Genomic DNA, 14,886 nt, shown 5'->3' with positions numbered 1-14,886 from the left:
TCACTCACATACTCGTATCAACTTACGTAACTCGGTTGCATCTCGCCTAGGGACCAGGGTGAAGCAAAAACGCTGACGAGTCCAAACTTCGGATGGGCGACAGTAGGAGCTGGCGTATGTGCATGCCGGTAGCTGTATTTTCCATTTTGGCAACGAGTTGCACGCGATAAGCATAGCTAGCCTCTGTTCGATGTGAGATCCTGATATGGAAGACCATCTGCACAGTGGACACGCTTGCGTGTGGCCCTATTGCACTCGGCTGGGGATTCAGAAGATTTCCGATTGAATACTCACGGGCCATGTGTGCACTAAATAGCACGTGCTACTTCCTTCATTCAGGAATTATAAGAACTGAAAGCTTTTTTAGCTTGTTAGAAATTATTAGGTCTATCTCATTTATTATCCACTTTTTTAAAACGGAATTGCTAACTTTCACCTAGCTGAGACGTAGATTATGTCTCAGTCACGTACTACATCGTTGGATTTTGTTTTTGCTTGAAGATTCATGTTTCTTTGCTGTTTGTACTTTGTTAGGGCCACATTAAAACACGCTGATGGAATTCGACTGGGACATAAGTTAAGTCTTAGTCGACTGAGCGTTAGAGCTTTTCTTAATGCATGCTTTCTTTTCTCTCGAAAAAAAATAAAACTAATGAGAAATAAATCAATTCCATCCAATTGGCATGATGCCCTTTAGAACCTTTTGTCTTTTTTTTTATCATGCATTAGTATACTCCCTCGTTCCTAAATTAGGATGCCTATACTTTTTAGCCAAAGTCAAACTTTTTGAATTTTGAGAAACTATATACAAAAAATATCAACATCTAGAATTTAAATGCACATAATGTGAAAATTTATTTGATGATGGTTCTAAAAATATTTATTAGGGATTATAAAAGTTGACACTTTTTCTATATAGTTGAACAAACTTTGAGAAGTTTACCTTTATCCAAATATTATAGGCATCCTATTTTGGGATAGATGAAGTATTAAATGCTAGAAATTCATCAAATTTGCGTTCAGCATCCGAGTTCTTGATGCCATGGAAAACTTTGTTCCCGGTTACATAAAATTTGATCACTATATTCGTACACATGGGCGGATCCAGCCTACTGACAAGGGGGGGGGGGGGGGGAGCTGCCCCACTCAAATCTCTAATCTCCTTGTAAAAGCTAGCTTAAATGGTGATTTTTCCCCACTTAGCAAGTAACTTTTCTTCAATAACCATATTCTTGGCCCCTCTCCTTGAGCCTGCAAAATCTGAAAGCCGCCAAACAGAAGAGAACGCCGAGGAAAAGCAGTAACCCGACTGGGCCTACTGTCTCTGCGGCCATCTTCGTCGCCTTCGAGAGGTGATGTGCGACGCCGTTGTGTTCAACCATCTCTGGGAGCTGCGAGCAGAGCTGATGCACTGGAACTGTAGAACAATTGTGATGTTAGGCGTGCAACAAAAGACGAATGCAAGCCTCATTTGATTTCCAGCCTATTTTCTCAAATAGAACAATGATTAAACGTACAATTAACAACATTAGAGGGCTTCTTACAAACAAACGGCAAAAAATTTCACTCTCAGTCGTACATTACACATATAAAATCTACACATATTACCTCGCAAACTTTAATTAATAAGCACAAATCTGCAAAATGAATCAAATAATAGAAGCACAGAGCCGAAGAGGATAGGACGTCAAACATGAGATGACTAAACTTGCGAGAAATAAAGACAGAAGAAAATCGTGTGGCTTTGACCATTAATATTCTTGATGGCGCAGTGGCGCGGAATAAAAAAAGAGGTTGAACACGAGAGCTTATAAATTGGTCAGTGATCACGATCATCATTGATCGGAAACACCAAACACTAGTACAAAACAATTTCCTGATGGGCTATCTCAGACGGGCCCTAAGAAATCCTTTTGCGGTGACCTTTTTGCACGCCCAAAAGTTGGCCTTGAGTGCGTCGCTGACGGGTGGCGTCTGTGGTAGTGCCTGTCAGAATCAAAGGCATGTCCCTAAAAGGTTCTGTCAGCAAGCTCCAAAATCGATGGTCATATTGTCTGATGGTTACCTAGTAATACCTGTCAGAAATATGTCAACATTGTTATGCGCACTACTGAGGTCTAGCCGTAAGAATGTTACTAGTGGAGCACCACTTTACTTTACTGGTGCGCCACTGCTATATAGCAGTGGCGCACCAAAAAGTGGTGCCCCACTACTAACTTATTACTAATGGTGCACTAGTATAGTGATAGGCCACTACTAATTTTTTAGCTGAATTATAGATGGGTCTTAGGTTAGCAGTGGCGCACCACATATAGGTGCGCCATTACTATTTCAAATAGCAATGGCGCATGTATATGTGGTGCGCCACTATGTTGTAAAAAGCAATAGCGCACTCCGTCTTGTGCGCCACTGTGCTGCCTAACTACTCTCACCGCACACGTTCTCAAGACCGCATACGCACCCACACGCAGAGCGCACCACCACACACCGGTGCTCTCTTTCTCTTCCCTTCTGCACACCAGCTCACCCACACACACCGCCCCCTCGGCTAGGGTTCCCCAAACCACCCCGCCGCCGCCGGTCCCCGTGCCGGTCGTGCTCGTCGGGTACCTGCACGCGCCGGCGCTCTACTCCCCTCCCTCGCCGCCGCCCCCCGCCGTCTCCGCCGCGTCGCAGCAGGCCGCCGCCCAGCAGCAGATGCCGCAGCTCCAGGCGTTCTGGGCCGAGCGCATACCGCGAGATCGAGGTCGAGGCGCCCGTCGTCTTCGCGCGGGCCTGCAAGATGTCCGCGGTTCGCCGTCCCCGCCTCCTTCCACGGTAGCAGCCCGCCCCGCACGCCATCGTGCAGCCCCGCCGCGCCATCGTGAAGCACCGCCGCTAACCCTTCGAATCCGTCGGCGATGCGGGAATCCCCACCTGCCCACGCGTTCTTCACCACGCCGAACGACAGCGCGCGGCGCCCGGCGCCTCCCTGCTTCCAGATCGGGCGTCGATCTGGAGAGGATCATCACCGGCGGAGGATCGACCAGATCGAGGAATCATAGATGAAGTCGGAGGTGGAAGAGGAGGGCCAGGTGGCCGACGGCACGGTGGTGGAGGAGGTGCAGCCGGTGGTGCACGGCTTCGTCAAGGACTGGGACGCCATGGAGGACCTGCTCAGCTGTGTCCTCTACAGGAACATCGGGTGGGAGATGGGGGACGAGGGCCAGATCCTCTTCACCGAGCCGCTCTTCACGCCCAAGGTGATGTTTATCCATGTATGCTTAATTCGAAGCTCGTTTGAATGTACAGATTTGTACAGATTTGCTCTCAATTCATGTTGTATGCCTACCGATTGGTGACATCTGCAAGATGGCAAAGGGCAATGCTTTGGTTGATCAAGTAATTCTACAATGTAGTGCACTAACCTTATAATGGAATCAACCTGTAGTCGTACTGCAACCATGTATAGCTAATTACTGTCACAGATTATGTCACATATAGTTACTTCTATCTTAACCGCATCTCCCAGCTACTAGTTCATTAACATGGTGAATGATTTCTGCATTCTTTTTTGGCCAGTGCACTCTCTCCCTTCGTAAGTACCCATTCCAACTTAAGTGGAGTTCTGAACCAAATATTTTTCTTACTTACTGAAAATATAATTGATGTTTGAGTACTGCTGCAAGAACACCTTAGATGTAGGTGACTGCTCATCATTTAATTTTTAGTTCCAGTGAACCTCATGGCCCTAGCTAACAGAAACTTTGCTGACACTAGCTAACTGAAACTTTGCATGACTGAATGATTGCAGTGGAGGCGAAAGCTGGTTGGGTGTGTCCAAGTTATGCGTGTGGTGTGGGAAAGAAGATCTCCTTTCTTAGCGGAGCGGCGACAGCGAGGGAGATGTGGAGGCCTCCATTGAGCTCGAGTGTGTTGCCTCCGTCGAGCTCGTGCCTAAAATCACACGTTTTGTTGAAACCTGTATGCACTTGTATTTTGTCGAGCTCGTGCCTGAAATCACACGTTTTGTTGAGAGTGTATGCACTTGTATTTTGCTGCAGGTGTGTGTTTGTAAATGCATAGCTGTTGAATATGTATGGTGTATTATATGATGAGGGACCCTGCCGTTCGGGCAGGGTGTTTTTTTTATTAGGCATCAATTGTACTAGTGGCGCACCATTCCTGCATACTATGGCGCACCATTTCTAAATACGTGTGGCGCACTAAAGCAATTATGAGTGGCGCACCTAGAGCAAATATGAGTGGCGCACTAGACTACTGTTAGCAGTGGCGTGATAGTGGCGTGATAGTAGTGGCGCACCACTAGTGCGCCACTGATGGCAAAAAGTGGTGCGCCACTGATTGCCTGTTTTCTAGTAGTGGTGTTACCGCTGACTGTTTGCCTTGCTGACGGCTCTTTTTTTTTGGCAACGAATGTATACGTTTGGAATTTTTGCTGGGTTCTCCGGCATGTCTTGCTGGTTCGATCATTTAAAAATCTTATACACAAACGTTGACAACTCATGATCGTATCGCCATCTAGCCACGACTCATTCTCTACTCCTTCTCCACTATCAGTGGTGCGTCCAGCGCCAGCGGCTAGGTTTCTAGCGACTTGTGCATCCGGATCGCGGAAAGGACTCCCATCGAGATGCCATCGTCAAACTCCCAGTCCCATAGGAGCATCGAGCTTCTGTTCCTGGTCTACCAGTGTTGTAGGCGGCTCGAGATGCAACTCGTTTCAAGGTGTCTCACACCTTTAAGAACCCTGAAAGGTCGTTCTTCCCAAGCGATCATTTTAGGACGGAGATGAAGGCAATTTCTGAGCAACTTATTTAGCTATTTCCTCGTGCCCCGTGTTGATATGAAGATTTATTTTGGTTCGAAATAAGTATTCACATTTTTGCAGTGCGATTACTTCTTATGCCTGGAAGAGCTAATCTGAGCTATGATTGAGGTTGATCATAATAAGTACTTGCCCTCTCCGGTAGATTCACAACAAGCATCAGATGGTTTAGTTCAACTGAAAGAGACGAGCTTGTAGATTACAAAATTGCAGGAACAAGAGGTCGATTTGAAAAACATAGTTTTAGGTTTTGTGTTTCTCTTGTTTTTCTTTCTTATCTTCAAGTACTAGGTTTGGACTATATCATGAAATTGATGTGGCATTGTCTCATTTCGATCATTAATTCCAACTATGTATCATGTGGTTCGAATTATGCTATCTTATTTTTTTTAAGGATACGTCATGGAAAGACGTATCGGAATCAAGAAAAAAGGCCTGAAGGCCTAAGGTACAACACGTTCGGGGCACAGACGCCCACGAAACGCAACCCCACTACCCAGAAGGCAGCACACACACGGAATCGGACTACTCGCGGCATCTCCACTTATCCACTGAAGCAAGAGAGCCTCTAAAAATCCTAGCAATTCTCCACATCTCCGCCTCAGTGGCGATCGCTGAAAGCACGACGGCTTTGGAGGGAGCGGCCTTATCGAACACAATGTCGTTGCGGTGTCGCCAAAGACACCAGCAAACGAGGGCAATTCCTGTCCAGAGGTCACGGTCCCCTCCAGATCCACTACGCTTCTCCTGCAGCCAGGCCACGAAGCTCGAATCCCACTGCGGCATCCAGCGCGGCTTTCCCCACCAACGCAAACACGTTGCCCAGACATCCCGGGACAGCACACAGCCCAAGAGCAAGTGGTCTAGAGTCTCGATACTCTGATCACAGAAGGGGCAAGCAGCCGGATGTGGGAGGCCCCGCCTATGCAATCTGTCAGCGGTCCAGCATCTGTTCCTGCTAGCCAGCCAGAGGAAAACTTTGCAATTAGATGGCGCCCTCGAACGCTAGATCTGGAGCGCCCCTGGCATATCCACCCTGGCTCCAAACAAGGCTCGATAACCTGAGTGTGCGGTGTAAGAAAAGTCTTTCTCCCAGCCCCATCTGAAGCTGTCGTCCACGCCCTCAATTAGGGCAACATTCACCAGCATATCAGCGACGAGGAAAAGCTCTTGGATCGCTAATGCATCAAGATCCGGCGAAATATCATCCAACCAGGCCCCGGCCAGCCCTTCACGCACTTTCCGCGTTCGGAGCGAGCGTTTGGGCACCGCCCTCAGAAGATTTGGAGCAATATCAGTCAGACGGCCCAGCGGTAACCATCGGTCTGTCCAGAAGAAGGTGGACGCTCCATCCCCAAGTATCGAGGAGGTAGCACCTTCAAAGAGATGCCGCACCACTTGTAGGACCTGGATATTGAACTCCTTCCACGGCTTTGAGTCATCGACTCGTTGAAGCCACAACCATCTGGCCCTCAAGGCAATGTTCATAAACCGGAGATTGGGAATCCCAAGCCCCCCCCATTCCTTTGGGGCACAGACTTTGTCCCACGCCACCAGGCAGTGACCCCCTCTCACGTCCTTCATACCCTTCTAGAGGAAACCTCTGATGATCTTTTCAATGGCTGAGACCGTCTTCGCTGGGATGTCGAGAGACATCATGGAGAAAATGGGAATCGCCGAGAGGGTCGCTCGAACAAGCTCAAGGCGTCCGCCCCTGTCCAGAAGGGAGGCCTTCCAACCTGGCAACTTGTTGGCCACCTTATCCACTAGGTACTGTAATTGAGCAGCAGTCGGCTTCCTCAACGTCAGGGGTAGACCAAGGTATCGAAGAGGGAAGGGGACCACTGGACAGCTTAGCTCCCGAACCACTGCCTCCTCGTCCGCCTCAGAGCATCTAATGAGATTAGCTGAGCAGTTAGCCATGTTGGTGCGAAGCCCAGAGGCATCCCCAAAGTCCTGAATGATCGCTGTGAAAACCTTGAGATCGAGCGCCAGGGGGGCGTAGGAAAGAAACCACGTCGTCAGCGTAGATGGAGGTGCGGTGGCGCAGACCAGATGAGGCCAGCGGGGTGAGCAGCCCAACAGCCGAGGCCTTCTCAATCATCAGGTGGAGGACCTCAATGATGAGAATGAAGAGCTGTGGCGATAGGGGATCTCCCTGCCTAAGTCCACGCCTATTGGAAATACGGGATCCGGGGCAGCCATTAAGCAGCACACGAGTCGAAGCCGAGGAGAGAAGAGCGCAAATGCAGGAGAGGAACCTTTCCCCGAAACCCAGCCTCCTCAGAACCTCAATAAGGAAAGGCCACTCCACTGTATCAAACGCCTTCGTAATGTCCAACTTCAAAAGAACAGCAGGGGTCGAGCGGCTGTGAAGCTTGCGAGCTGTTCCCTATACCATCATGAAGTTGTCATGGAGGCACCTTCCACGCACAAATGCACTCTGATGCACCCCCACCATCTGGGGTAAGATAGGGGCTAAACGGGTGGCCAGCACCTTGGCTACAAGCTTGGCGAAGCCATGTATAAGGCTAATAGGCCTGAAGTCCTGCACCCTCTCAGCTCCCTCCTTCTTAGGAATAAGAGTGATGAGCGCTTCGTTAACCGCCCCGAAGCCACGACAATCAAGACGGGACATAGAGTTGAAGGCTGCCATAATGTCCGTCTTAATGATACTCCAACAAGCCGTGAAGAAACGAGCGGAGAAACCGTCCGGCCCAGGACATTTGTCCCTCGGCATACTCTTAAGAGCAGTCCACACCTCCTCCTCAGGAAAGGCACTATCAATATGCTGAAGATCCAATGTCGGGACTCCAAGATACTCCAAGTCAATGGAGAATCTCATGTCTGACGCGGATCCAATCAGATCATCATAAAAGGAGTCTACGGTTTCGGCCTTATCTGCATGTTCTGTGATCCGCACATCATCCATGATCAGGTGACCAATGAAATTCTTCCTCCTCCTATGGCTCGCATGCAGATGGAAGAAATGGGTGCAGGCGTCTCCCTCCCGAAGCCAGAGGATACGGGAACGTTGCCTGGCGATTGTCCTCTCTAGGGAGGCGAGTCCAAGTAACCTCTTTTTGAGCATACGACGTAGAGCTCTCTCGTCACACGACGACTGTCGTGAATCCATAGCAGTGTCAAAGCGAAGGATCAATTCCGAAGCCAACATGATCTGCGCCTTGACGCTACCAGTGGACCTGGTGCTCCAACTCGAAAGCCTCTTGGCGGTGGCTCGAAGCTTGTTACCCAGCGACTTGAAAGGGTTGGGATCTGGAGATTGGGCTGTCCACGCCTCCCGAACCACATCCAGGAAGCCGTCCATCTTCGGCCAGAAGGACTGGAACTGAAATCTACGACCTCTATGTAGGTCAGGAGCAAGACTCAGAAGCAAAGGGCAGTGATCAGACGGACCACTAGACATGGCTGATAGGAAAGCATCAGGGCAGAGCTCCTCCCAATCCACAGTCGAGAAGACCCTATCCAACTTCTTCAAGGTTGGCTGCGCCCGCTCATTCGACCAAGTGAATCTCCGACCATTTAGATAGACTTCCTTGAGTTCAAGATTGGATAGGGTCCTCCGGAATCTACCCATCATGCGCCGTATGCTATCTTATCAAGTCTATGTATAATATTCATTCGACAAAATATAGAGTGAAATGGTGAAAAAGATATGATAAACTATATGGTACTATATAATCAAAAGCTAAAAATTATATAGAAAATTGTCTACTGACAGGTGGCCTAGGGTGGTCGTCAGAGTTATATATCCTCAGATATTCTGCACTTTTTTTCCGGTTTTGTGGGCATTTAACAATTATGTTCAGAATAACATCACCATGAACCGATATGGGCTTTCAAACCTATATTAGATAGTCCGATAGATATCACCAATGCTTGCAATTACTGAATGTCCAATCACAGATAAACCAATCAATTTGTAAACAAAAAAGGAGGGGTAGTTAGGCAGGCACGCTCTGCCTTTCAGTTGTTCTCTCCGTTGCAACAATTTTCTTCTCCATCAGCTGGTGAGTTTTTGTTGCATCTTGCATCCCTTAGTTCTTGTCCATTGTGCTAAGTTTATATCTCATTTTGATCCATTACTATAACATATTGAATCCATGAAAATTTCAATACAGATATCGAGATCAATGCCTATGGAAACAAGACAGTGTATGTCATGTACACTAACATGGCCGATCAAGTGCAGCACAATATCCAAAATTTCGAGAAGATTGATAAGTTTGTGGATATCTAGACGAGGTGGAGAGTGCCCCACTTGGAGTTTGTGTATATTGGATTAGTGAAACACCAACGATACAGTGAATTAGTATGTTTCAAGATTTTGTGTATTAACTGGAGATGTATTTAAATTCCATGCTAATTTATTATTACAAATACCGATTGATGTGGGAATTACCCTTTGGGTACCCGACATTGTCCGACCTCCCTTGGCCCAACAGGGGGTCCATGAGAGTCACCGCAGCCCAAGGTGGATCAACACGTCGGTTGCAACGATGCAAAGATAGAAGGAGACGATTCCTTGATGGACAAGTCGAGGAGACGTCGATTAAGGAAAGATAGATTATATCTCACCTGTAACCAAGTTGAATCCATGCAGGACTCTCAGGACCTGGCCTCCTCCAGGAGAGCGCCTGTTGGATCCTACCCACACAACTTACACAATCCCGCATACACCAAACCTTTTAAACCTTGCCTCCCAGCGAGATCACCACCACGCAGTCTCTCGGCTGCCCCATTGTAACATTTTTCATCGATAATCAAAATCAGACAAGCATGAGTAAGGGTTTTACCTCATCGAGAGCCCCGAACCTGCGTAAATCTCGTCTCTTGTTCGTTTGGTATCCGATGTTTTGTGCTAACTTTCAGTATTCCACCAACCCTAAGCCCCTCATGATGGGCATTGCCAAGGAGCCCCCTCGTCACCGATAAACTCTAAAAAAAGGTAATCAAAATAAAAAATGGATTTTTTGTATTAATTAGACGTGCATTTATAAACTGTAAATATTGCTACAATAATATAGGGAATCTAAGTAAGTAATTGCAGTTATTTTGGATGAGTAAAACACCGACTGGTGAATATATTATAGAAAGACCATAGTTAGTTAAGAGGATACTTTCACATAAGGCACCAAATATAGACATTATAAACCACATGAATCATGGTCACACAAAGGTAAGTGTATATAAACACCAAAACATATATAAACCATTAATCTTAAACCTAAATCAAACTTTAAGTGAAAATAAAAAAAACAATAAATAGGGATTTTAGTGCTAATGGGTGAACAGCAGTACCTGTCAGTTATTCTGACAGGCGCCAATATAGGTGCCCGTCAACCGTAAAATCTTCTCTAACGTGCCCTCATAACCATGTGTTAGCAAAGATATCTTCCGTGACATTTTCTTACAAGGGTGTATCGTTAAGTTATTTTAGAGGGCTTTTCTGCACACACTTTTCCGTGACATTCCGGTGCGTATCTTATAAAAGGTCCCACATGGGGCTTAGCAAAATTTAATCCGAAAAACCTTTTCGTCGCAACAACCAAGCCGTTGTCACACCTCCTATCACCCTTTGATATCGCCGGTCGTTTGATCTACGCACCTCCAGCGGCGCAGAGGTGAGCCGGCTGAGATGCGTGCAGGAGAGGCACCTTGCCCTCCCCCGGGTGGCACAGATACGCTGCCCCGAGCTCGTGAGGATCCACACGTGGTCTGCATGGTGTCGTCGTCTCCTTCGAACTTGCCACTCTTGCCGTCGTCCGCCCCTACTCTGTGCGGCCCCTCTCGAACATGGCAATGAGAAGGGAGACCCCTCTCGGCCAGACCGGTCGTGGTTGGGGTGCTTCCGCAAGGTATGGACCATTTCTGGTACCGACCCTCCTTCCTATGACATGCAACTGACAAATTGTTGATTTACATTTGTGCATATCCTATGACATATGCAACTGGCAAACTGTGTATTTATATCTGTGTACATCCTATAGCATGCAACAGACCAACTATTGACTTAGATTTGTGTAGATCAAGTGTTAATACAGACTTTGGAACATTATATACGTTATTTGAGGTCTATGTATAATCCCTATTTTATTGGTTCGTCACTTAATTCAACTTAAGTAGTCAGTTGATGTTTGTACTTCAAAATCCTTTTAAAAATAGGAGTCAATTTAATGATATTGTACAATGAGAGTTTTTGAGCCGATGCGAAGGAGTGGAGCCTCACTTGTCTAGCTGAAGACAAATGGACGGCTACTCCAATTCCAACAGTGTTGTTGCTATTGGGACGTTTTGGTGCACTACAACAATATTTTTTAAAGTAAAAGTGTCTTCTACGGTGTGACCGAAAATCCACAATTGTAATATTTTATTCTGGTGATACCATACAAGATGCCAGAAGGCGAGGCTTTGGATGCACATGTCAATGCATATGTAGGTAATTATTTCAATATATTCAAATCCCGTTTGCTCATAATTTAGCATATCGCCTTAATATTGTAACATTTTTGTTTTATAGGACCTTACTTATTCCTTGAGAACGAGATTTGGTAATAAAATAATCTTGTTACATCAGATTATATATAATTTGCATCTACTTTGATCTATGCAAGACTTGTATTGGATTTTTTTTTGCATATATTCTGATTATAACTTGTGAGTGTCCAACCCTACCTAGCGAGGGCTGGACCACTCCGTGAAAAAAACGCCCTTCCCGAGCGGAACCCTAGCCCCTCTCTCGATCTCTCCCTCCCCCCGCCCCGCCGCCGCCGGAGGTCGCCGCCGGTCCTTGCCCGTGCGGTCGACGGTGGTGGCGAGGCCCCCCTCCTTGTGGCTGGCTGGCGGAGGCTCAGGCCCTCGCGGCGGTTGGCGCTTCTCGCGTCCGTGAAGACGACTTCGTCTGGCGGCGGCGCGGCCGTCGGCGGCGAGCTCAGCGGGCAGCGGCGGGCGCAGCGGGTGGTGGCGCTCGGGTCGGCTGCGTGCTGGGGCAGGTGAAACTCCGGGAGGAGCCAGGGATGCGCGGCCGCCGGCCTTGGTGCCCCGGTCACCGCGAGTTTGGGTCAGGGGCAGGGGCCTCTGCCCATTTCTCGTGCCCTGCGACACTCCTCCACCAGATCTGTCGATTCCGGCAGCCGGGGTGGCTGCTGGCCGTCGATCTTGCCGCGGGAGTTTCCCTTTGCCTAACCTCCAGATGTGGTGGAGGCACCAACCGTGGTGGTTGTGGGCTGCCCTTCGATGGTGGAGGAGCTTCCTCCCTGGGATCTGCGCGGGGTAGATGCCAGTGAGGCCGGTGGTTGTCTGGTGGTGTGCGGGAGCCCGGTTTCAGCGAAGTCCTCGGTGCTCTGTTGCGGTCCGGTGGCGCGAGGAGATCGGATTCTGAGATGGCGGCATCGGTTGGTGGGAACCTTATTTGCTGACGGGCGAGCCAGAGGTTCAGGTGCTGGTCGGTGGCCATGGTCATGTGGGCGACGTGGCCCCGGTGAGCGGCGCTCCGTGGCAGCGGTATGGTCGCCGTTTTGGCGGTGCCCCTACCCTTTGCAGGAGGCGGAGAAGTATTGCCGAGGGGAAACCCTTGCTCGGGTCTTCCCGAGACGCGATAACGATGTCTACGGACGCCGTCCCCTTCTTAAAGGCGTCGATGCGGCTCTTCTCGGCACTCCTAGGTGCTCCGGGCGAAAGCCTAAGATTTTCGGATCGGGTGGTGGCGGCGCTCTTGCGTCGTTATCTTCTTGAAGACACCACCTTGGAGCTCACGGTGTGCGACTTCTTTGGTAGTTCGTAGGCATTTTGGCTGAACCTGTTGGTTTCGATCTGTAAGCTGGGTTCAACACTTTGTATCGTTTTCGCCGTTGGCGGCTTTGTTAATTCAAAGTTGGGCACTTGCGTGCCTTTTATCTAAACAAAATAACTTGTGAGTGTTGGTTATATATCTATTACTCCATAGTGACTAATCTATTTTATTAATTTGTATGATGTGCTTCCTCAAGAGTTTGAGCTATTGGTAGGCAGTGGAGGGTGAAGTTCACTTGTTGGAGTTGAGCATGACATTGCTTTATTCCCCACGTGGAAGTCATTTTCTCATCTCATTGTTGCTGACAACACCAAGTATAAGATACTTTTGACAAAAAAAAAATGCATTTCAAAGACGATTAATTACTCAGTTTATACGGGAAAATTAGGTCCATGAAAGCATACAACATCCGACCCAGAATGGGCACAACACCGATGAAAGCGCAGCACAACACAACCAACCCTGCACAAGCCCCTTCATACCAACATCCAGCCATACTGCAAGGATATGGAGCACCTAGCTTCAATGGCCGGCCACCAACGACATAGCATCTAAGACCCACCACTACCACATGACCGCTTTGACGATCTCGCGCCTCCAACAAATATAGGGCAAAGAGAGGACCCATTCCCGACAAGTGGGAGACACTAGGATGGACCGGACCTTAGTGAAGGGTTGACCTCCGTGGTACCACATGTGGTACATTGCGCCCTCTGAAGAAACTGATGCCCTAGGAGTCCGACATCACCCCACCAGCTCATCTCATGAACCACACAACACTAAACACCATGGCAACATCTACAAGGAGTGCGCCATCATGGCGCTGCTGCGGCTACCTAGAAAAGCGAGCTAGTCCTAGGATTTCCACCACATTGACGAGGAAGTTGAATACGGTGGAAGCGTCGCCGCGCCAACATAGGCTAGCATGGACGCCGCCGGACCAAGGTCACCGCGCTCTGAATTCACATCCTCATCATCTGCATCCTATGTTTGCACATGTCGACGATCCACCTATGCACTTATTTTCGTGTCTGCCTATTTCCAGTTTTCCACAACCTGTGAGAGGGCCAATGCTGTTTCTATCTACAAATGGCCTCTCTGCTGCAACTCAGCCGACGACGCCGTCCCAGCTGTCCAGATTCTGCGTTCGTCAGTTCCTGGAAATCAGAACGCGCAGCAGTAGTAGACGAACCGCCTCCACGCCGCCTTCTTCTTCCTGGCGCCAGCGGCAGCCGCGACGGCCGCGGCGGCGGCGGCCTCCTTCTCCTCCAGGGGCGCCGCCGGGGAGCCCATCTCCCTGAGCATCTCCCACATGACGTGCACGTCGCGGTACTCGCACGTCCTCACCTCCTTCCTCAGGTTCCCCAGTCCTGCAGCGCAAGCCAGAACCGATCCGTCAGAAGCTAATCCGAGAACGGCCGAAAAATCATGAGGACGATCCATGATGTAAAAGTGAAGGGAAGAGTTGAACTTACCGGCTGTTGGGCGGAGGCCGAGACGTGCGGCGATGGCGAGCCAGATCTTCTTCGCCGGCACGGCCGATTTGTCCATGCACATCGTGAGTTATTGATCGATGATCTCCTTCCGCTCTCTTCAAGGAAATGTACTGTCTTTTTTTCTCGAACTCTCTCACGAACTATCACTCTCTCTTCTAGTCCTCTGCTTGTCCTGAAGCAATCAAAACCAGGGATGGAAGAAGCTACTAAATCAGCTGATTCCTGCTCGCCGCTTGCCGAGTTGTGGCCAGTTCCGCCGCGGGATGGAGCTTTTATAGGCAAGCTTTGGGGACATGCGCGTGCGATCGGGAGCTTTTTGGGCACGGCGTCGCGATCGGGCTTTGACGGCCCCGACCGGGACGGGTCGTGAGGTGGCACACTGTACCACAGGTGTCGCGGGGTCCCGGCGCAGCTTCCGCGCGGCTTCCCTCTGGATCCCGGCGCCGCACCGGAAGCTGCCGCGTGCTCCGATCCGACGGCCGGTAACTGCTCCGCCGCGCAAAAGAAAAACACGAGTTTCGCCTTTTCTTCCAGTTCCGTCCGTCAGTCCAGGGTCTCGAGAACCGGTGCGGCGACGGAGACGGTGGTATGTTATCGTATCGTGTAGGATCTCCGCTTCACATGCTTTGGCAGCGCTCGCTTTTTGTTTAGTTGCTAGCTGTGGCGTGACGGCGCGCGATCATGTACTTGTCTGTGTACGTTGATTAACCCGAGTAAACCATTCGATTAGCGGCTGTACAAGAAGACAG

The 14,886-nt window shown here is 49.2% G+C and overlaps 1 protein-coding gene across 1 annotated transcript; it reads right to left on the bottom strand.

The window, feature by feature from the left end:
- Positions 1-13,076: 13,076 nt before the first annotated feature.
- Positions 13,077-14,357, bottom strand: LOC124700624. Its single transcript, XM_047232716.1, has 2 exons — positions 14,117-14,357; positions 13,077-14,011 (listed from the first exon to the last, which is right to left on the bottom strand). Exons 1-2 carry the CDS (start codon positions 14,196-14,198, stop codon positions 13,806-13,808), a joined length of 288 nt encoding a protein of 95 aa, XP_047088672.1. The 5' UTR covers positions 14,199-14,357; the 3' UTR covers positions 13,077-13,805.
- Between the last annotated feature and the right edge of the window lie 529 nt (positions 14,358-14,886).

Source organism: Lolium rigidum, chromosome 3 (assembly GCF_022539505.1).
Source record: "Lolium rigidum isolate FL_2022 chromosome 3, APGP_CSIRO_Lrig_0.1, whole genome shotgun sequence".
NCBI lineage: Eukaryota > Viridiplantae > Streptophyta > Magnoliopsida > Poales > Poaceae > Lolium > Lolium rigidum.
This window is presented reverse-complemented; position numbering and strand designations above follow the sequence as displayed.

Coding starts and splice junctions, on each gene's coding strand:
- LOC124700624 (XM_047232716.1), bottom strand. CDS start 14,198: ATGTGCATGGACAAATCGGCCGTGCCGGCGAAGAAGATCTGGCTCGCC. Junction 14,012..14,116: donor CGGCCTCCGCCCAACAGCCG/GTAAGTTCAACT, acceptor CTTGCGCTGCAG/GACTGGGGAACCTGAGGAAG.